Here is a 20,736-nt window from a genome sequence, read left to right as displayed (position 1 = left end):
GCGCCTTGGTCTGCGGGTATGGTTAGCCGGGGTGGGCCCCTTACTGAACAATATTCTGCTTTCTTACAGGAAGAACCTCCGGCTTTCCTCCTTAGACCCAGCCCTGGTGGAAAGGCTGCTCAAATTGGATAAAATCCTAACAGAAAAGGGAAAAATGGAGATGCAGCTACTGAACACACCCAAACGAGAGCGCATGGTGCTTCTGAAGAAGTTGGAGGAGAGTCAGTTAGAGATTGAGGTGAGGCAGGGCCAGAACATACAATTTTCTTTATTTCTCTTGGTTATATAGCAACAACCTATTCTGCAGCGCTTTACACACATTGTCATCACTTCAGTTCCCTATCAGTATGTTTTTGGAGTGTGGGAAGAAATCGGAGCATCTGGAGTAAACGCACACAGACACTGGGAGAACAAATACAGATGTCATCCTTGTTCAGACTCAAACCTAGGATCCAAGCGCTGCAAGGCACCAGTGCTAACCACTGAGCCGCCATTAACCACTGAGCCACCGTGCTGTGTAATCTGCGGCGTCTTTTTGTTAGTATTTTAAAAGGTTTGCCCAGTCTTCTGTAAATAATTTTTTTTTTTTTTTAAAGTGAATGTTTTGGGGCCACTAATCCACCAGTTTGTTACACAGCAGTGGTTTAGCTGTCCATGTCAAAACCAGCCGTTTGAGCGCTGGGTAGTAAAAGAAGTAGTACATTATCTGAGATGACACTGGAGACATTGGCTACATGAACATTGTGCAAATGAAGCTGCGGACCCACCATAATCAATGAGGCCACAGACGTATTTATGGTTCTAACGTGATGTAAAGGAGCTAAAACTGGACAGACGTTTGTTTTCCGGTGGGATTAAATGATGTATTTCTCTTTTTTTAATTCTTCCCCTTTTCCATTCCTCAGAGGTTGAGGGTGAAGCAGAAGGAGCTGGAGGAGAAGTCTCTCGCAGCTGAGGCTCTTTTTGAGAAATCTAACAACTCGAACTTCGAGTTGTCCGATTCCAGCGTGAGCGAGAGCATTTTCCGGGAGCCTCTGAGGACTCGCGCCACATCCACTGCCAAGACCAAGAAAGTGCTCCGTGTCCTGCCACTGCAGGGTGAGAAACTTGGAGCCTTCACAGCTGAGGGACAGCTCTCTGGCACAGGCCTGGGTAAGGGTCAGAAGCTCCTCTGTTAGTTACTGGTGTTGTGGGTGCTCTGGGTTTCTCCATCTGTCAACTGTAGCGGGTGTCAGATTTTTAGGTTTTGTGCTTACTGCAGCTTAAGTCTTGTCTCTGGTTGTCTCCAGTTCTCAATCAAAACACCAAAGAAGAGGGGATCATAGTAGCTGAGAAGAAAACGCGGGTGAGAAACTCCTCTATGCACAAAAAATCAAATAGCCGCTAGCATGTCTGATGCACAACGCTCACAGGAACCATCACCCAGCTTTCCCAGAGTTTTGCTTGGGTTGTTGTATTTGGATGTTTTTTATTGTCTTTATGTGAATTCCACAGAAAACCCACGCAGGCTGCGAGAACGTGCCTGGCTGGGAGTTGAATGTGCGGACAGATCTGCTCCAGAATGGCCGAGAGAAGATCCTGAATCTGCTGAATAAAGGCTCGATAAAAGAGCTCAAGTCCTTGCAGAAGATTGGGGACAAGAAGGCCAAGCTCATTGTGGGTTGGAGGGAGTTCAACGGCCCATTCAAAAACGTAAGTGAAAGGTTGTGTATGTGGTATTGTATGGCGCAGGGGAATCCTGAATGAATGGCGCGGTGGATGTCATCTGGTTCAGGTCCATTTTAGGGTAATTGACTTGGGGCTAACCGTATGACACTGGCTGCGGAGGAGGGTATTTTCTGTGTGGGACTTCATTATTTATCACTTTTTATACTATACTGGTCTTCTCTCTGTCCCTTGAATGCTGGGCACCTGACAACCTCATGCCTGATCACTGCAGCAGCAAGCTTAAAGGGGTTATCCCATTTCGGCAAACATCTGGTGTCGGGGGGGAGCAGCCAATGGCAGGCGGGGACGAGCCTCCATAGCATTGCAGGTGATGCTAGGAAGGCTCGTCCACGCCTGCCATTGGCTGCTCCCCCCCCCCCCCCCCCCCACCAGATGTTTTCATCGGTGTGCAGGGAGAAGCAGCAGCGGCGTGGGGACCAGGAGCGGCGCGGGGTAAGTATATTACCTGTGAGGGGCCCGGCATATGGGGGGGGGATGTTTTTGAAATCGGATAACCCCTTTAAAGGAATTTAATATTGATGGCCTCAGGATACGTCATTAACTATCAAATCAATCGAGGTTTGACTCCCAGCATCATAGCCTGAGGATAGGCTCTGAATATCAAATTCCTGGATAACCCTTTTAAGGCCGAATGCACACGGCCGTGAGCGGTCCGTGGTGCCGCGGCCTGGATTCCTGCTGAGAGCAGGAGCGCACGGCGTCATTGGTTGCCATGACGCCGTGCGCTCCCTGCTGCCGCCACAGTACAGTAATACACTGGTATGATCTATACCAGTGTGTTACTGTACTGTGGCGGCAGCAGGGAGCGCACGGCGTCATGGCAACCAATGACGCTGTGCGCTCCTGCTCTCAGCAGGAATCCAGCCCGTGGTTCCACGGACCGCTCACGGCCGTGTGCATTCGACCTAAAACGGCAACGTAAATATTCATTGGCACAGGTTTAAAGACCGGGACCACCTGCTGTAAACTGACATTGAGGGTTTCTATGATATAGAAGACAGACTTGTAGTGCAGGCTAAGGTTAAAGGGGTTGTCCCATTTCACCGATCCGATGGTCAGATTGGCCTAAGAGCCTAACGCCAGGTGGCTCGATAACAGGGGAGCCACAAACAGCGTGGCACAACAAGCTATATGCTTACCCTGACTCACACTATGGCTTGCTTCGCTGTTTACATAGCTCTCATGCATTGCAGTGGGAACTACCGAAACAGCGCAGAGCCGGCCTGCTCTTCTGTTAATCCGCCACCTGGTGGTCTCGTCTTGTCTTCGTAACAGCAAGAAGGGACAACTCCTTTTTTTTTTTTTTTTTTTTTAAGCAATTATTTCTTTTTCAGGTGGAGGACCTGGCCTCTATGGAAGGGATGTCTGCCAAATTAGTCGCCTCATTTTTAAAGGTAAGACTCCATGTTTTGTGTATGGTTACAGCTCTAATGAGATAAAAGCAATGATAGGAGTTTTACTTCTGTTGTGTGAGGGTGAAGATCCAATACTGACAGTTCTCCCTCTCCACAGGCCAACATCCTGAGCATAGTAGCAAGCTGAAGACCCCCCAGGACCCTTCACTTCTCCCTGAGAAGCCTTCACCTCATGGATTCTATGAAACCTCTTAATCGCCTGCCTCGTGTACATTCCTATAGTCTCCACCAACCCCCTGGTACATGAGGCTAGTGGGGGGTCTGGCATCCTCCTTGTGTTCCACCTCTCATTGTGACTCTTTACCCTCCTCAGTGTGAGGTCGGAGATGGCAGGAGCGTTGTCTTATTTTAGGATTATTTTTATTATCATTTTTTAATAATGTATTTGGTTGAATCTGTGCAGTGAGCCGCCCCCCACCCCACACAGGCATCGTACAGATGTGTCTATAGGATCTCCATATACTTAGTGTATGCTCCAGTGTACCCCTCCCATCTCTAGTCATTGGTGGCGCAGTGGTCACAGCCCCTCCCATCTCTGTCATTGGTGGCGCAGTGGTCACAGCCCCGCCCATCTCTACTGTCATTGGTGGTGCGGTTGTCACAGCCCCTCCCATCTCTACTGTCATTGGTGGCGCGGTTGTCACAGCCCCTCCCATCTCTACTGTCATTGGTGGCGCGGTTGTCACAGCCCCTCCCATCTCTACTGTCATTGGTGGCGCGGTTGTCACAGTCCCTCCCATCTCTACTGTCATTGATGGCGCAGTGGTCACAGTCCCTCCCATCTCTACTGTCATTGGTGGCGCAGTGGTCACAGCCCCTCCCATCTCTAGTCATTGGTGGCAGCAGCGGCACAGTGGGGGAGGGAGAGACTGCTTTCTTCTCCCCTGTGCTGCTGAGATCGGCGTGCGCCATGTTCTGTGATCGGTAAAAGGCAAATCCCGGTGCAAAGGTATCGATAATCTGATACCCGATGCAACCCTACATCATATACAATATTAAAGGGGTTGTCCGGGTCCAGACCAGAACCCGGACACAGCCCGATCTGCCCTCACGGACCATGAATGAGTGGAGTAGGGATCGACTGATATTGATTTTTTAGGGCCGATACCAATAATTTGTCAACTTTCAGGCCGATAGCCGATAATTTATACCGATATTCTGGGTATTTTTATTTTTGAGAATTTTTTTTTTTCCTACACAAATCTGCTGAAAATTAATATGTTTATTGTTAACGTGTATTATTATTTTATTTTTTTTGTAAATCTTTTTCATTTATACTTAATATTTTTGTGGTTTGTTTTTTTTTTACAAACTTTTAGCCACCTTAGGGACTAGAACCCTTGTCCTATTCACCCTGATAGAGATCTATCAGGGTGAATAGGATCTCACTGTCCCTGCTGCTCTGTGCTTTGTGCACACAGCAGCAAGGTTACTGACTATGGCAGCCAGGGCTTCAATAGCGTCCTGGCTGCCATGGTAACCGATCGGAGCCCCAGGATTACACAGCTGGGGCTCCGATCGGAGGAGCAGGGGATCCTGTGGCCACCGCCACCAATGAAGATACCTCTCTCATTCACATACAGGAGGCGGGAGCTGGCTGCAGAATCGCATAGCCGGCTCCCGACCTCTATGAGCGGTAGCTGCGATCCGTGGCACCTAAGGGGTTAACTACCGCGGACCGCAGCTGCCGTTCATAGAGGTCGGGAGCCGGCTATGTGATTCTGCAGCCAGCTCCCGCCTCCTGTATATGAATTAATGAAAGACTTATCTTCACTGGTGGAGCGGTGGCCACAGCCCCTCCCCTCCTCTTCTCCCCTCTCATTGGCGGCAGCAGCAGCAGCACAGGGGGGAGGGAGACACGGCTTCCTTCTCCCCTGTGCTGCGGAGGGAACACGGAGAGCGCTGAGAGCAGCGCGTTCTGTGTTCCCATTATGTTATCGGTATATCGGCAAAATAGATGCCGATAACTGTCAATATCGGCCGATAATATCGGTAAAACCGATGATCGGTCGATCCCTAGAGTGGAGCTTTTCACGCTGCACCGAATACCGGGCTCTCCATGGGTAAGCTGGGCGTCTCTTAGCAACCATCAGTGAAAAACGCATCGTATCCGCACTTGCTTGCGGATGCAATGTGTTTTTCACGCAGCCCCATTTGCAGGGCTGCGTGAAAAACAACGTTCGTGTATACAAACCCATTGAAATGAATGGATCAGGATTCCGTGCGGGTGCTATGCGTTCACATCACGTAAAACTCGGCTGGCGTGAAAGGGGCCTTATAGATCAGCTGTCTGATGAGGTTGTGGCCTCCTGGCGGCTCACCAAGCACAGCGCCATGCATTGTATAGTGGTCGTGCTTGGTACTGCCGAGCAGCCCCAGTGTGAAATCACTGACCCGGGAACGGCTGCGGTGCTCGCGGTGATTAGTGGGGGTGCCGGGAGTCAGACACCCCCCCCCCCCCCCATCGATCAGATTCTGCTGACTATCCTGACCATCAACATTAAACACCTGAAAACCCCTTTTGCGGTTGGAAACCTTTGCTTCCCTCACGTCCCACAGTCACAGCAACGTAGAAAGAAGTAGCGCCACAGCGCGGGCACAATATGGCGGAGTCTAAATTGACTGCGCAGCGCCATCTCCCGTCATGGTTGATAATTGCATGATTTTCCTAGTTTATGACGTAAAGTCATGATTTTATTAAGGACACGTAGGCGAGTATTGCATTCTCTTTCTTTACTGAAAATTCAATAGCAGCATAGAAAAAAGAGAAAACCTTTACCACACAGGGTAACCATGGCAACAAGCCCACCCCTAACCCAGTATAAGAGTCCTGGCATCAAACCGCTCCTCCTCTTTCTTTGATGACGCCACATCCTGAGAAACCCGTGATGACCACAAGACCGAATCCAAACACGAAGAACCTCAACCGAAAGCATCCAACCGGGATGATTGTAGAAACAAGGCAACAGAGCCAAACTTGACTTCAGGGACCAAGAACGCCAGTGTTGTTATCAGGCACCAAGAACGCCCGTGTTGTTAGCCTAAGGAAAAACAGACAAAAAGAAACACAGATAATGTAAGATCAATGCAAGTCTAATGTACTGCATAACAAGAAGAAACAGATCGGTACTGCATAAAAGCAGAATAAAATATATATATATATATCAATAAATATTAAGAACATGAAGCATGGTAGCTTAATAGTAATAATAACAATAAAATAGACAAAAAAGGGTGGGAGAATATCAATATGGGCGGGGCAATACTCGCCTCCGTGTCCTTAATAAAATCATGACTTTATGTCATAAACTAGGAAAATCATGCAATTTTATTACATGACACGGAGGCTCCTATTGCAAGTTTAAAGTTGTTGAATAATTGAAGAAAATGCATGAGTAGATGGACGGAAATAAAACTCCCGAAACGTGGAAACTCGAGACCAGTTAGCCAAGTGAAGAACATCCTCTAAGCGAGCACCAGCCACCGCCATAGAAGTAGAAGCGGCGCCTCTCGTGGAGTGAGCCGTGAAAATAGATGTATCCACTCCAGCCAAGGACATAATCCATTTGACCCATCTGGCCAAAGTGACACAAGTAACTGGAGCAAAGGGACGACGATAGGAAAGAAATAATTCCGGAGATGATGATAAACGATGAGAAGATGTACGAGCTTCATACACCTGAAGACATGCGACCGGGCAAAGGGCAGGAAAATCTGGGAAACAAGGGTAAGAAACCGACCTAATGTTGGTCTTGGTACGTCGAGAGATGTTAAAAACGACACCCTCGGGAGTAAAGGACCGAGCATCATGATCCAAGGCCCTAACGTCAGAAACCCGTTTGCATGAAATCAAACAAAACAAAGTAACCAACTTGGCAGACAGTTGCCGCAAGGACAGTTGGTCATTGGAGGGCCAGGAGGAAAAAAGGGAGAGAACCAAAGAGACATCCCAAGTACCCGAAAAACGTGGACGAGGGGGACGAGAAAGGCGAGAACCCTTGAGAAGGCGACAAACTAACGGGTGTTGACCAGCAGGACGGCCGTCAAACCCCGAATGGAAAGCAGATATGGAAGAACGAAACAAGTTGATTGTACGGTAAGCTTTACCGGATTCAAAAAGGGATGTGAGAAACTGCAAGATCTCCATCACAGGGGCTGAAAAGGGATCCAAGTCCCTTGCCAGGCACCAGTCAGCCCAAGATCGCCAGGCAGCACGGTAAGATCTTCTGGTCCCAGGGGCCCAAGCGTTCTCCAGAAGGCGTCTAGTTGCTTCCGGAACATCTGAGACTTCCCAGGGACTCCTGAAACTCTGCAGGCGAGTAGGCGTAGAGAACCGTCCAGGACGAGCGGATGTTGTTGACCTGACGGGTCGAGAAGAAGATCCGGGAACGATGGCAGCAGCAATGGAGGAAGGATCAGACTCTCCAGCAGTTGCGGGAACCATGATTGGGCCGTCCAGAACTGAACCAGTAGGACCATCTCGGCTGTCTGAAGACGAAGTTGAGCCAGGACCCTTGGGATCATCATGAACGGAGGAAACGCATACAACAGAAGATTGGACCAATCCTGGAGGAACGCGTCCACCGCGTCCGGATCCGGTCTCCAGCTGTAGAATCTCGGGAGCTGCGCGTTCAGGCGGGAAGCGAAAAGGTCTATACACATATGACCTAAACGGGAAGAAATGGAGGAAAATATCATCCCGTCTAACTTCCAATCGCTGGCATCCATCAGAAAACGAGAGGACCAATCCGCCTGAGTATTGTGTAAGCCCGGAAGATATTCCGCCACAACAGTGATGTCTTTCTGTAGGCAGAACTCCCAGAAGTCCCTCGCTAGGTGAGAGAGGACTGAAGAGCGTGTTCCTCCCATGGCGTTGACATAACGTACAGCCGAAATGTTGTCCATCCGCAGTCTGACGCATGCGTTGGCCATACCATTCGTAAAGCTGCGAATGGCAAAGGAGCCGGCCAGCAACTCCAGGGAGTTGATGTGTAGATTCGCTTCCGTAGGAGACCAACGGCCGCCGGTAGAGACACCGTTGCAGTAGGCTCCCCATCCCGAAAGGCTGGCGTCCGACTCTATGGTGAAGTCGGGTAGAGGGCCGAAAATTGCCTTGCCGTTCTAGGCATCCAGATTCTGGATCCACCACTGTAGCTCGTCCCTGGTATCTCTGTCCAGACAAATCAGGTCCTCGTACGTAGCACCAGTGCGCAGGTGAGCCAGCTTGAGGTGTTGAAGAGCCCGATAGTGCAACGGGGCCGGGAAAATTGCCTGGATGGAGGAGGAAAGTAGGCCTATGACGCGGGCAAGCTGACGAAGAGAGATCTGTGGAAGAGACAAAGTCCGACAAAGTTCCCTGCGAATGGAGCGAACCTTGGAAGAAGGTAGACTGAGAGACTCTGAGGAGGAGTCGATCCGAAAACCCAGGAACTCCATGGAGTGAGATGGGACTAAGCAAGATTTCTCCAAATTGATGAGAAATCCCAACCGGGAGAGAAGATCTATTGTAGACGATAGATGCTCTAGGAGAAGACTGCGATCCTGGGCCATGAGCAGGATGTCGTCTAGATAAATAATAAGACGAATCCCGCGACTGCGGAGGAAGGCCATGACCGGCCGCAATAGCTTGGTGAAGCACCAAGGGGCCGATGACAGGCCGAATGGGAGGCAGGTAAACCTCCAAGTCTCTCCGCCCCAATAGAATTGAAGGAGGTCCCTGGAGGACTCTGCAACTGGGACCGTCAGATAAGCATCCTTCAAATCCAGTTTGGCCATCCAGTCGTTTAGGAGGAGCATGTCCCGGAGAAGGTGAATGCCCTCCATTTTGAAATGGCGATAACGGACATAATAATTCAGAGGACGGAGATTTATCACCGGGCGCATCTGACCGTCCTTTTTTGCCACCAGAAAGATGCTGCTGATTATCCCAGTGGAATGAGGCAAAGCTCGCTCTATCGCACCCTTCCGGAGAAGGGAGAGCAGTTCTAAGTGCAGAAGACGTTGCTTCGCTCTTGGCAGGCAAACCGGGGGGGGGGAATCTGAATAGATGGAACAGTCAATTCTATCTGGAAGCCTTGAACTGTGGCCAAGACCCAAGGGTCTGTGGTAATACTTGACCAAATATGGGAAAAATGATGGAGTCTGCCTCCTATCCAAATTGCCGAAGAATACAGGGGTTGACTTACCGAGGGGTCGGCGGTAGGAGGAACCTCTGGGGCCTCTGGATCTCCATGAAGGACCGCGGGACGGGAAGAACGCTGGAGGTTGCCTGGCGTCCTGGGAGGGACGGTAGGAGAAGGAGCCTCGACCCGCAGAGCCTCGGGTCTGAAATGATGCACGGCCGGACAGGCGGCCCCTGGAGCTGCCGGCCCTAGAAGAGACTCGCCCCTGGAAGACACGTCTCATGGATGACTGGGCCTTGTCAAGTGCCGTGAAGGCCCCTACAAAGCGGCCAAGGTCTTTAATAAATGAGTCTCCAAAAAGGAGACCTTGGGCGTCCTTGCCAGCCTCAGTGAGGGCCAAATTAGAGAGCTTCGGCTCAATTTTAAACAGTATGGCCTTTCGCCTCTCAATGGATAGAGAGGAATTTACATTACCGGTGATGCACACCGCTTTCTGGACCCATCCAGTAAGCTCGTCGGGGTCAACGAGTGTATTTTGGGCCCTGGCAGATTCTGCCAACTCAAATATTTTGGTCAAAGGACCTAAAATGTCAAGCAACTTATCTTGACAGGCTCTCAAGGCCGATTCCAAACCCCTACGCGGATTCCATCCGGACTTTGCCAGGAATTGCGTCATCTTCTGGTCGACCGAAGGGGTTTCGCCCACTTTGCTGGGAATTATGGGCCTAGGGCATTCTGCTCTCAGTTTGTTCCTAGCCTCCTTGGATAGAGGCTGGCGAACCCTAGATTCTAAATATCTTGCCACATGGTTAGATGGCAACCATTCGGCGGAGCGAGGATGGTGCAAAACGTCAGGGTCAAAAAGGGCTTCTCCAGCCGGGTCTAGGACTGCAGAATTAAGGGCCGGAGGGGGCTCAGCAGGAGTACCCACAGATTCCGCTAAAGAGACGGAAGGGCCAGGGAGGGTTTCCTCCATATAATCAAGTTCTGCTTCCCCATCAGATATCTCCAGTAAATTAACCTCCTCATCTGTGACAACCTCCGATTCAGAATCGGGTTCAGGCTGCGCTCTTGCGCACTTCCAAGGCCTCGCCTTTTCTGCCCGGCGGGCATGGGCTCTTTTGCGAGACTTATGCACGCTTTCAGTGGTGGAACAAAGCACACCTGTCATGGGGTTTCTGGAGGTACTGGGAACAGCAGAGTGACTGACTTGATGTGAGGGGCGGTGATGACGTCTGGTGGAAGCATGGCTCTTAAGAGCTTCAGAAATGGAGCTGGTAATGGCACTGGACACAGAGCCCATGGCAGCTTGAATTGCAGCAGCTACAGAACGCTGCCGATCTGAAGCCTGTACAGATTCAGGACTAGAGGGCGATATGTGAGCCAGGGGAGGACACTCAACCTCCTCAGGCAGCCCAGGTAATGCAGGGACAATGGATACATTTTTCTCAGCCATAATGAGAAGTAATATGAAAATATTAATCCTATAGCAAGGTGCTAAGGGGGGGAGCAAGGCAAATAGTGTTGATAAGAAAAATACAACCGCGAGGTACAACTGCAGGCTCCGATGCGGCAGAACAGCAAGCAGCCGAGAGATGGAGTCCGAAGTCTCGCGATATCCTGCGAGACTTCCGGACAGCCGCCGGAAGACTTCAGCCGCGGCAAACAGAAGCGGGAAGGAGCAGGGAGAAGGACGAAGGGCGGTACAAGATGGCGAGGGGGAGTGGCCAAGCGGAGGAGCGCACACATCGAATGAGAGCCGGCAAGATAGAACCGGCAAGTAAAACTTTGGATAAAGAGAGGGAAATCACAAAACGAGGGGGGGGGGAAACCTCCCCCCTGAGAAAACAGGGGGGGGGGAGAGGGCTGGTAAAAGACCGGGGCAAAGGAAAATAAGTAATATAAACTAAGGACAACGATAATAAACTACAAATAAGAGGTCAAAGACCGATGGGAATAGGCTAAAATCCTAGAAAATCTATATAAGACAACTATCAAATTCACACAGTCAATAGCTGCACAACATATAGAGTACTTATCTTGATGTGAAGCAGCAAAGAAAGAGGAGGAGCGGTTTGATGCCAGGACTCTTATACTGGGTTAGGGGTGGGCTTGTTGCCATGGTTACCCTGTGTGGTAAAGGTTTTCTCTTTTTTCTATGCTGCTATTGAATTTTCAGTAAAGAAAGAGAATGCAATAGGAGCCTCCGTGTCATGTAATAAAATCAAGCTACAGATGATATCCTCTGGCAACAGGAGATGGATCCCTGCGGTTTACACTGCCGAGCAGCTGACGGTGGGATGATTGACAGCCCCGTCACTGAGGAACCAGAGTCCTGAATATTAGATTTTACAGAGGAAAAAAAAAAAGTTTATTTATTTACACAGGACAAGTGAAGCACAAAAAAAAAAGGCTCAGCGCAGGACGGTCTGTGGCACCACAAGTCTCGGGTATCCCCGGCAGTCAGGGCATGATGGAGTCCACACGGTGGCCACTGCCCGCAACGTGGGTAGACAATACATGTAAGTGTCCATAAGGTGACGATGTACAAATCCGAATTCACAACAAGAACAGCCCCGCTTGTGGCGGCAGTAACAATATGGCCGACGATGCTCAGTACTTCCGCTGTCGAGGGAAGATGGCGGACGAGCGTTTCGGGGTGGGCACAGAGTCAGGGTCCATGTCAAACAGATCGCGCCCGGTCTTCAGGATCTGCTCCTCGATCTTCTTGTGGCGCTTCATGTCGGAGAGGACCTTGTCCAGACGCGCCTCTCTCTTCTGACTGCAAGCCGAGCCCCCTGATGAGAGGAGAAAGGGTTAACTATATAATATACCTGTGGCATCACATAGAAGCGTCCACAGAGCCACCCATCACCACATGTGCATCCATCAGGCGCCATAGACCCCCCGCCCCCCAAAAAAAAACATCTCACAGGTTCAGGCTGCTGCTTTGCCCTCTCCTCGTGCTTTACACTGCAACTCTGCTCCATTAGGACATAACTATGTTCACTGACTCCGGTTCAGCTGAAACATCTATTTAAAAAGGGGTTCTCCAGAAATAAAAAACGAAAATACGTAAATATTACTTTATTATAAATAAATTCCCAAATACCTTCCATTAGCTAGAATGGCTCGTTTAGTCTGAGGAGCGATCGTCAGGGGAAACAAGATGGCCGCCGTCCTATTAGTGCGCACAAAACCCGTCCTAATCGCACAGCAGGACAAGTTACTTCACTACAATGAGCCATAGAGCCGCCTCATCCTCCTCTCTGCTCCTCAGGGATTAGGATCCCGAATACAGTTTAGGGCTCATTCACACGACCGTGCCGTGTTTTGTGCTCCGCAAACTGCGGATCCGTAAAACACGGATGCCGCTCGTGTGCCTTCCGCAATTTGCGGAACGGAACTGACGGCCCACTATAAAAATGCCTATTCTTGTTCGCAAAGTGACAAGAATAGGACATGATCTATCATTTTTACGGAGCAACGGATGCGGACAGCACCCGGAGTGCTGTCTGCATTTTTTGCGGCCCCATTGAAGTGAATGGGTCCGCACCCGAGAAGCGAAAAATGAAAGGTATTTGGGAATATATTTAGGTATTTTTATTTTCTTAAAGGGGTTGTCAGAGTTATTTTTTTGTTCTTTGTATGTTTCTAACTAATGAAATGTAAGGGCTTTGCAATTCACTTACTTTATCTCCAGTTGCTGCTTTCTCAGATCTCGCTGAGGGTCACATGACCTGCGATGTCAGCTTCTCTCCCTGCTCTGATGATGATTTGTGCACAAGCCTGAGGTCAGTGTTGGCCACGCCCCCCTGCACTGCCAACTGCTGCTTATTGCCCTCTCCCTGGATTCTTAAAGGGATCCTGTCATGACATTTTAGGCCTATAACCTAAACCTATGGCCAGGTCCGTCCAAATAGCATGAATCCGAAAATGTACTTATTACATCTGCCTGTTGCTCGATTGGCACATAAAACTGGTTTTTATAACCTGTCACTCACCTACCTAAGGTGCCCAAGGGGACGTCACTTCATACAGAGTGCCCAGCTGCAGCCATCTCCGTCTTGTGCCCAGCGCCGCCTTCCCACTAGAAATCTCCGCCCTCCCTGTCTATAGTGCCGCCTTCCTCAGCCCCGCCTCCGCAATCGTCCGGTCCCTCAGGTTATGCCTAGTGCGCACGCGCGGGATCTGGCAGAGGGACCGGACGATTGCGGAGGCGGGGCTGAAGTGAGGAAGGCGGCGATTTCAACTGGGAAGGCGGCGCTGGGCACCAGACGGCGATGGTTGCAGCCGGGCACCCTGTATGAAGCGACGTCCCCTTGGGCACCTTAGGTAGGTGAGTGACAGGTTATAAAAACCAGTTTTATGTGCCAATCGAGCAACAGGCAGATGTAATAAGTACATTTTCGGATTCATGCTATTTGGACGGACCTGGCCATAGGTTTAGGTTATAGGGCTCAAATGTCATGACAGGATCCCTTTAACCCCTTAAGGACCGGGCTCATTTTCACCTTCCTGCCCAGGCCATTTTTTGCAAATCTGACCAGTGTCACTTTATGTGGTGATAACTTTAAAACGCTTTGACTTATCCAGGCCGTTCTGAGATTGGTTTTTTCGTCACATATTGTACTTCATGACACTGGTAAAATGGAGTCAAAAAAATTCATTTTTATTTATAAAAAAATAAAATAAAATTTGGAAAAATTAGCAAATTTTCAAGTTTCAATTTCTCTACTTCTATAATACATATTAATGCCTATAAAAATAATTACTTTACATTCCCCATATGTCTAATTCATGTTTGGATCATTTTGGGAATGACATTTTATTTTTGGGGGACGTTACAAGGCTTAGAAGTTTAGAAGTAAATACCAACTTTTTAAGGACCAGTTCAGGTCTGAAGTCACTTTGCGAGGCTTACATGATAGAAACCACCCAAAAATGACCCCATTCTAGAAACTACACCCCTCAAGGTATTCAAAACTGATTTTACAAACAATGTTAACCCTTTAGGTGTTTCACAAGAATTAATGGAAAATAGAGATGCAATTTCAAAATTTCACTTTTTGGACAGATTTTCCATTTTAATATTTTTTTTCCAGTTACAAAGCAAGGGTTAACAGCCAAACAAAACTCATTATTTATGGCCCTGATTCTGTAGATTACAGAAACACCCCATATGTGGTCGTAAACCGCTGTACGGGCACACGGCAGGGCGCAGAAGGAAAGGAATGCCATATACGGTTTTTGGAAGGCAGATTTGGCTGGACTGGTTTTTTTGACACCATGTCCCATTTGAAGCCCCCCTGATGCACCCCTAGAGTAGAAACTCCAAAAAAGTGACCCCATTTTAGAAACTACGGGATAGGGTGGCAGTATTGTTGGTACTAGTTTAGGGTACATATGATTTTTGGTTGCTCTATATTACACTTTTTGTGAGGCAAGGTAACAAGAAATAGCTTTTTTGGCACTGTTTTTTTTTTTGTTATTTACAACATTCATCTGACAGGTTAGATCATGTGATATTTTTATAGAGCAGGTTGTCACGGACGCGGCGATACCTAATATGTATACAAGTTTTTTATTTATGTAAGTTTTACACAATAACAGCTTTTTTAGAACAAAAAAAATGATGTTTTAGTGTCTCCATATTCTGAGCCATAGTTTTTTTTATTTTTTGGGCGATTGTCTCAAGTAGGGGCTCATTTATTGCGGGATGAGGTGACGGTTAGATTGGTACTATTTTGGTGGGCGTACGCCTTTTTGATCGCTTGCTGTTGTACTTTTTGTGGTGTAAGGTGACAATTTTTTTTTTATTTAGCACAGTTTTTATTTTTTACGGTGTTCATCTGAGGGGTTAGGTCATGTGATATGTTTATAGAGCCGGTCGATACGGACGCAACGATACCTAATATGTTTTTTCCCTATTTATTCATTTTTTGGAAAAGGACGCATTTTTTATTTTTTTTTTACTTGAAACTTTTCATTTTTTTTGTAAAACTTTAATTTTATTAACTTTTTTTTTTCACTTTATTTTTTGTCCCACTCTGGGACTTCAACATTACAGGGTCTGATCCTTGTTTCAATACAGCACGATACATCTGTATTGAACTGTTAGTGTCTTACACTGTAAGACACTAACAGTTGCCTAGGAGACCCAGCCTGGGGGCTGGGCCTCTTAGGCTTCCGTACATGACAGGCCCCAAGCCTTGGAATGGCTTGGGGCTGCCATGGCAACGGTCGAGTCCCCGCCACAGCAGAGCGGGGACCCGATGCATGAGGTGAGGGAGCGCAAACCTCCCATATGCCGCTGTCAGCGCTGACCGCGGCATATCGATGCTGGTGAATGCAGCAGGGATCCGGCGGTCAGTAACCGCCGGATCTCTGCTGCTGACCGGGGGGACCGCACGTGGGGGGAGGAACGACTGCAGGACGAGAGCGCTAAGTGCCGGCGTTTGAGGACGAGCATTCTCGTCCTGGGTCGTTAAGGGGTTAAGGAAAAACATTAACCCCTTCAGCTGCACAGACTCAGGGCTGAAGGCTTTACTGAGTAGCTGCAGGCAGTGAGACAAATGCTAAGCACAGGAGCTGACAGAAGTTCTGCAGAGCATTGCAGGTAGGAGGAAGATCCTGTGTGTATCAGCAGTGTCATTATACAGCTGGGACTTGTAGTCCTACACATACAACATGCTGCAGAGTCTCCCAGCAGTCAGACATGTCACTCAGGGCAGCTCTTGTATCCACTCCCTTAGCAGAGCAGGGGGGATGGGGGGCCAGAAGAGAACCAGGGAAATGAGGACATATATGTTTTTTTTTTTTACCTAAAACTTGCTTAGCTCAGTTATATATCGCTGACCCTCAGATTCACAGCGCTATATTTTTTTTTTTCATAACTCGGACAACCCCTTTAATTCCCAGAGAACCCCTTAAAGTGTAAGGCCGAGAGAAATCCATCACCCATCTCAGAGCTCAAGAGAGCGTCCCTCCACCATGCTTTACACTGCAGCTCTCCTTCATTCAGGAATGGTTGTAGATGGAGAATAACTCCCCGGCTTAATACATATCTGTAGCAGGGAACCTGCAGGCAGCCTGTACTCTGCTGATGAATGTGCAGAGCTCCGCCCCTATTTTAGCCCCTCCCATCACTTACCAGGCGTTCGTCGCCTGTCAATTAAAGAGCTTTTCGGGGTGACAGGTTCATCATCAAAATCAAACTCTGTGGGGACAGGAGGCCTGCGGGGGGCAAGAGGACAAACATCAGGACAGACGAAAGGAGGAATCCGATTGGTCACTACAGGCTACACCAGTGATGTCATCGCCGCTACATGATAAGACAACTGCTTGAATCACAACTCCCAAATAATGAATCTGTCCGTTCAGGGGCGGCAGCGGACGGACGGACGCGCCCCAATACGGAGGTCAGACTGGGAGATTGTTACTCAAGCAATTCCCTAATAAATTCTGCACAGAAGCTTTCCCTTAAAGGGCCGGCGTCCAATCTCCTGTAAATAAAGCTCCGTTACTGTAGAATGAAAACCTGTGCTTCAGTTCATCATTGTTTTTCAAAACTTCTGCTTGCTGTAAGCGAATGATGTTCATAAGGCTGAGGGTTTGTTACAATTGTATGCAGCCCATGATGCATACAGCCCAGACTGATACATTGTAACAAACAGGATGAGTGTTTAGCTCACAGCGGAATGTCTGGACTTGATTCTTTGCACAAAAAAAAAAAAAACGTTGGCTTCTATTTACTGACAGCAAGCAGAGACTTTGGGAACGGATTGATGATGAAGTTGTATTGGACACGTCCTGGCGCTGCCCCCGGGTCACTCACGTGTCGTCTTCCTCCTCCTCCTGGTCCGACTCCTCATCCAGGGGGTCCGGCTCGGGGGTGGGCGGTCGGTGCAGCAGGATGTCCACCTAAAGGGGCAGCGTCCTCTCGCTGGCAATGAGCTCGTACAGGCGTTTTATGTCCTCGGGCGCCGGTGTCCAGCCGTCCGTCTCATCCAGGTCGTCATCACTACACGGGATGCACCAGTCCTCGTCATCCTCATCGTCCTCCTCCTGCCGCCGATCTGCATCACCCTCCTCCTCATCGTCGTCGTCTCCTTTCTCTCCATCTTTCGGATTCTCCTCTGCCTCTTGCGCCTCCTCCTCATCTTCCTCCTCGTCGTCTTCTCCTTCCTTCACCGCCAGCGACTCCATCCTGGACGTCACCTTCTCCTCGCCATCCTCCGACGATTCCTGCATCTGAACACGGAGGAGGGGATAAAGTTTCGGTTAGTTAACCCCACAGCTGCTGTTTAACGCTCCCCTGAGTGGGCTGTCATATGCTTATAATGGAGTCCCCCTGTAATAACCAGTATCAGTCCCGGGTGGGAGGACGGCAGATAATGGTAGTCAGCACCCCCTCCTATCAGCACTCACCCCAATGCGCGCGCTAGACTCCCCTCTCACAAATAACCACCACTAATCAGAAGGAGGAGGAGGCCGCCATCTTGTCTGAGTCTGTTTACCCCGCCAGGACCACAGAACGTGACATCCGGTCTTCTCCTTCCGCCTGCTGCCACGCACCGGAGCCTCCTGCTGCTGTCTTTATTTTGGCGGGGAGCACAGTGGAGAAAGCAGCTGCTCTCCTGGGTGACATTATGCGCGCATTTCGTGGCTTCTAATAGAAAAGTTCAACACGGGAGAGGATCTGCGTGTGTCTGGACGCTGACAGGTATTTATAACCAGTGCCCGCAGTAAACATGGACGCTGCGCTTGGCACCGGTCACGTGACCGCTACTATAACTTCTCAGTTTGCGTTTCAAGCCTCTCGCTGGTCGCTGGGTTTGGGCGTCACGTGCCGCTTTCGCACCTTCTCATTGGCTGTTGATGAAAGCGGCCGCCAAATACGAAATAGAGAGCTAGTAACCGATGGTTCCCTGAGGTAACCGAGGCCTGCGACCGGAGGAGAGCGAGCAGCGGCCCGGGACTGAGAGCCAGGCCTGCGGATTGGTAGGTGTATACTGTGGCGGGGGAGCTGAGGCAATAATGAGGAGTAGACACAGAGCAGCCCCCCATGATAACATATCATATTCTCCTCCGGGGGGCTGATAGCTCACGTCTCATTATCTGTGTCTGGGAGAGCTGGGTTATAACCAGCATGGCCGCCCTCACACTTGTCTGTCAGGCTGAGCCCTTCAGGACTCTGGGAAAGCTGGGTGTTGGTGGAGGGTCACTGACCACATCTGTGCAGGCCACCGTACCGGTAATGGCGTCTACCACATGGAGCGTGACCTGTACACGGTAACGACGTGACTCAGCCGGTCTGATGTGTCGTGGCGTCCAGTACTGGCAAGAATAGCGCCTGCCGTCCCCCTGACCAATCTGCCTGTCACCAGCTCTGACGGCGGCGTGACCTGGGCGGCCATTAGTTGTGGGGGCAGCTGGCGCTGGAGGCGGCCACGCTGGTGCCATTTATCGTCCCCAGCTCTGCCCACAACGGTCTGGAGAAGCCACCACAACGCCCTCCTTGGAGGAGCCAGTGACACCCAACGCTGCAGAGTAGTCTGCAGGCTGGGGCTCTCTAGGAGTTGCAGAACTACAGTTCCCAGCATGCTCTGACTGCCTCTGGTGGGTGATGTCCATCCTTGGGGTCGGTACAGATTTACTGCTGGAGTCTCTGGCACATCCCGTGAATCCACCATATTGCCCTTCACCCTCCATGAAGGCACCAGACCATGAGATGATCCTCCTCCCACCAGGCATGGACAGGGAGCATAAAGGGGGCCCCTCCATTGTCTCCTCCAGAGGAGTATCAACATGGCGGCAGTTGGCGCCTACCTCAGGCCGAGCGTCTTGTTTGGATTTATGCTCGCCGCTATGATCTGAATCCCATAACCTCCGGACCAGCAATGGAGGGGGAAGAGCAGCAGTGACTGGACCTTTCACTGAGTCCCTACAGTCTGGAACAGGTGACGTCACCAAGGGAGGCCTTGGAAATGCCTTTCTGTAAGCAGGCCCCTGGTGACATTTTCGGTGCCCTGCTTGTTGATTGGCTGGGAAAAAAACAGGCACGTGGGTTAAGGCGAAAGTCGTTCTCTGTCCCTGGTGCTCAATATATTCGGGTGGCGTTTTTCACGCTTCCTGTAGCCGGAGAGTGGAGCCTCAGTGTAATGTGCAGGTTCACGCCTGTATAGGTGCGCGCTGTGGCCTCTCGTACACGGCCGTGTCTGTCTTGCAGTCTGCAGATCTGCAAAATACGGATGGTGTCCATGTGCTTCCAGTGAAGACAGGGCGGCACTACCTTCTTGAATTTGCGGTGCACGTGTCCGTGGAATGGCGTCCAGACAAACGTTTCAAAGAAGAAGACCGGCACTTCGCAGATGTAGATCACAATGTAGATTTATTCAGTCACATATTCAAGTGGCATAGTGACGCGTTTCAGCACAAATGTGCTTTCATCAGACTGCAGTCTGATGAAAGCACATTTGTGCTGAAACGCGTCACTATGCCACTTGAATATGTGACTGAATAAATCTACATTGTGATCTACATCTGCGAAGTGCCGGTCTTCTTCTTTGAAACGGGTGTCTATGTGCTGTCAGCGTTTTATTTGCAGATGCATTTATTTTAACGAGGCTGAAGTTGGTTTCTTATTCGTCCAGTTTCTTATTCACTGAAGTTGGTTTCTTATTCGGCAGTTTCTTATACATTACTATGACAAATAAACCTTTTTTTCTCTTATTCCTCTGCAGTAAATCTGTTTTTTTTCTACATAAATGTTAAATATTATTTGTGAACAATCAGATTAATAAAAAAAATCTATATTTGTGTTTTTACTAAAAAAAAAAAACGATAGTGAAAAATGGATGAAAAAATATGCATTTTGAATAAGTAACTGAGGAATTTAAGGGGTTAAACGCCGTTGGGCCACTAATCTAAGGGAGGGAATATATAGAGTAAGGGCCCCTCCATAGCACCCAACTGTACCCAACCTGGCCCAAACAGTGGATTGGCAGGAAAACAGCTGCCAACCTTGCTAATATACATTTTCTACATTTTGAATAAGTAATGGAGGAATTTAAGGGGTTAAACGCCGTTGGGCCACTAATCTAAGGGAGGGAATATAAAGAGTAAGGGCCCCTCCATAGCACCCAACTGTATCCAGCCTGGCCCAAACTGTGGATTAAAACAAGACCTATATTGTATTGTTGTAAATATATGGACCTACAGATAACGGGGGAGATTTATCAAAATCTGTCCAAAGGAAAAGTTGATGAGTTGAACATGAACCAATCAGATCGCTTCTTTTATTTTGTAGAGTCCTTGTTAATAATGAACGAAGCGATCTGATTGGTTGCTATGGACAACTCAGCAACTTTTCTATGGACAGGTGTTAATAAATCTCCCCCAATATGTTATTTTTTTTTTCCCCCAGAGAAATGCACTGTGTGGAAACAATACTTTCCAAGAGTTGTTAA

At 49.1% G+C, this 20,736-nt stretch overlaps 2 protein-coding genes across 8 annotated transcripts in view; one reads left to right on the top strand and one right to left on the bottom strand.

The window, feature by feature from the left end:
* Positions 1-3,603, top strand: part of LOC121008080 (kinesin-like protein KIF22) — a 101,926-nt gene extending 98,323 nt beyond the window's left edge. For 5 of the 7 annotated variants that reach the window (XM_040440420.1, XM_040440417.1, XM_040440416.1 and 2 more), the window contains exons 10-15: positions 70-238; positions 906-1,158; positions 1,290-1,345; positions 1,495-1,692; positions 3,063-3,122; positions 3,241-3,603. In XM_040440420.1, coding sequence (XP_040296354.1) covers positions 70-238; positions 906-1,158; positions 1,290-1,345; positions 1,495-1,692; positions 3,063-3,122; positions 3,241-3,270 — 766 coding nt within the window. In that variant the 3' untranslated portion in view covers positions 3,271-3,603. The remainder of the gene's footprint in view (positions 1-69; positions 239-905; positions 1,159-1,289; positions 1,346-1,494; positions 1,693-3,062; positions 3,123-3,240) is intronic. The other 2 variants (XM_040440423.1, XM_040440422.1) reach the window with 2 other exon arrangements.
* Positions 3,604-11,634: 8,031 nt separating this feature from the next.
* Positions 11,635-17,785, bottom strand: LOC121008083 (PAXIP1-associated glutamate-rich protein 1-like). The gene is given in 4 exon segments (XM_040440426.1): positions 11,635-12,063; positions 16,419-16,501; positions 17,103-17,518; positions 17,696-17,785. Coding segments are annotated over 3 exon segments (684 nt in total). The 5' UTR covers positions 17,696-17,785; the 3' UTR covers positions 11,635-11,878.
* Between the last annotated feature and the right edge of the window lie 2,951 nt (positions 17,786-20,736).

Source organism: Bufo bufo, chromosome 7 (assembly GCF_905171765.1).
Source record: "Bufo bufo chromosome 7, aBufBuf1.1, whole genome shotgun sequence".
Lineage (NCBI taxonomy): Eukaryota > Metazoa > Chordata > Amphibia > Anura > Bufonidae > Bufo > Bufo bufo.
The sequence above is the reverse complement of the archived record's forward strand: the minus strand, read 5'-3'. Positions and strand labels throughout refer to the sequence as shown.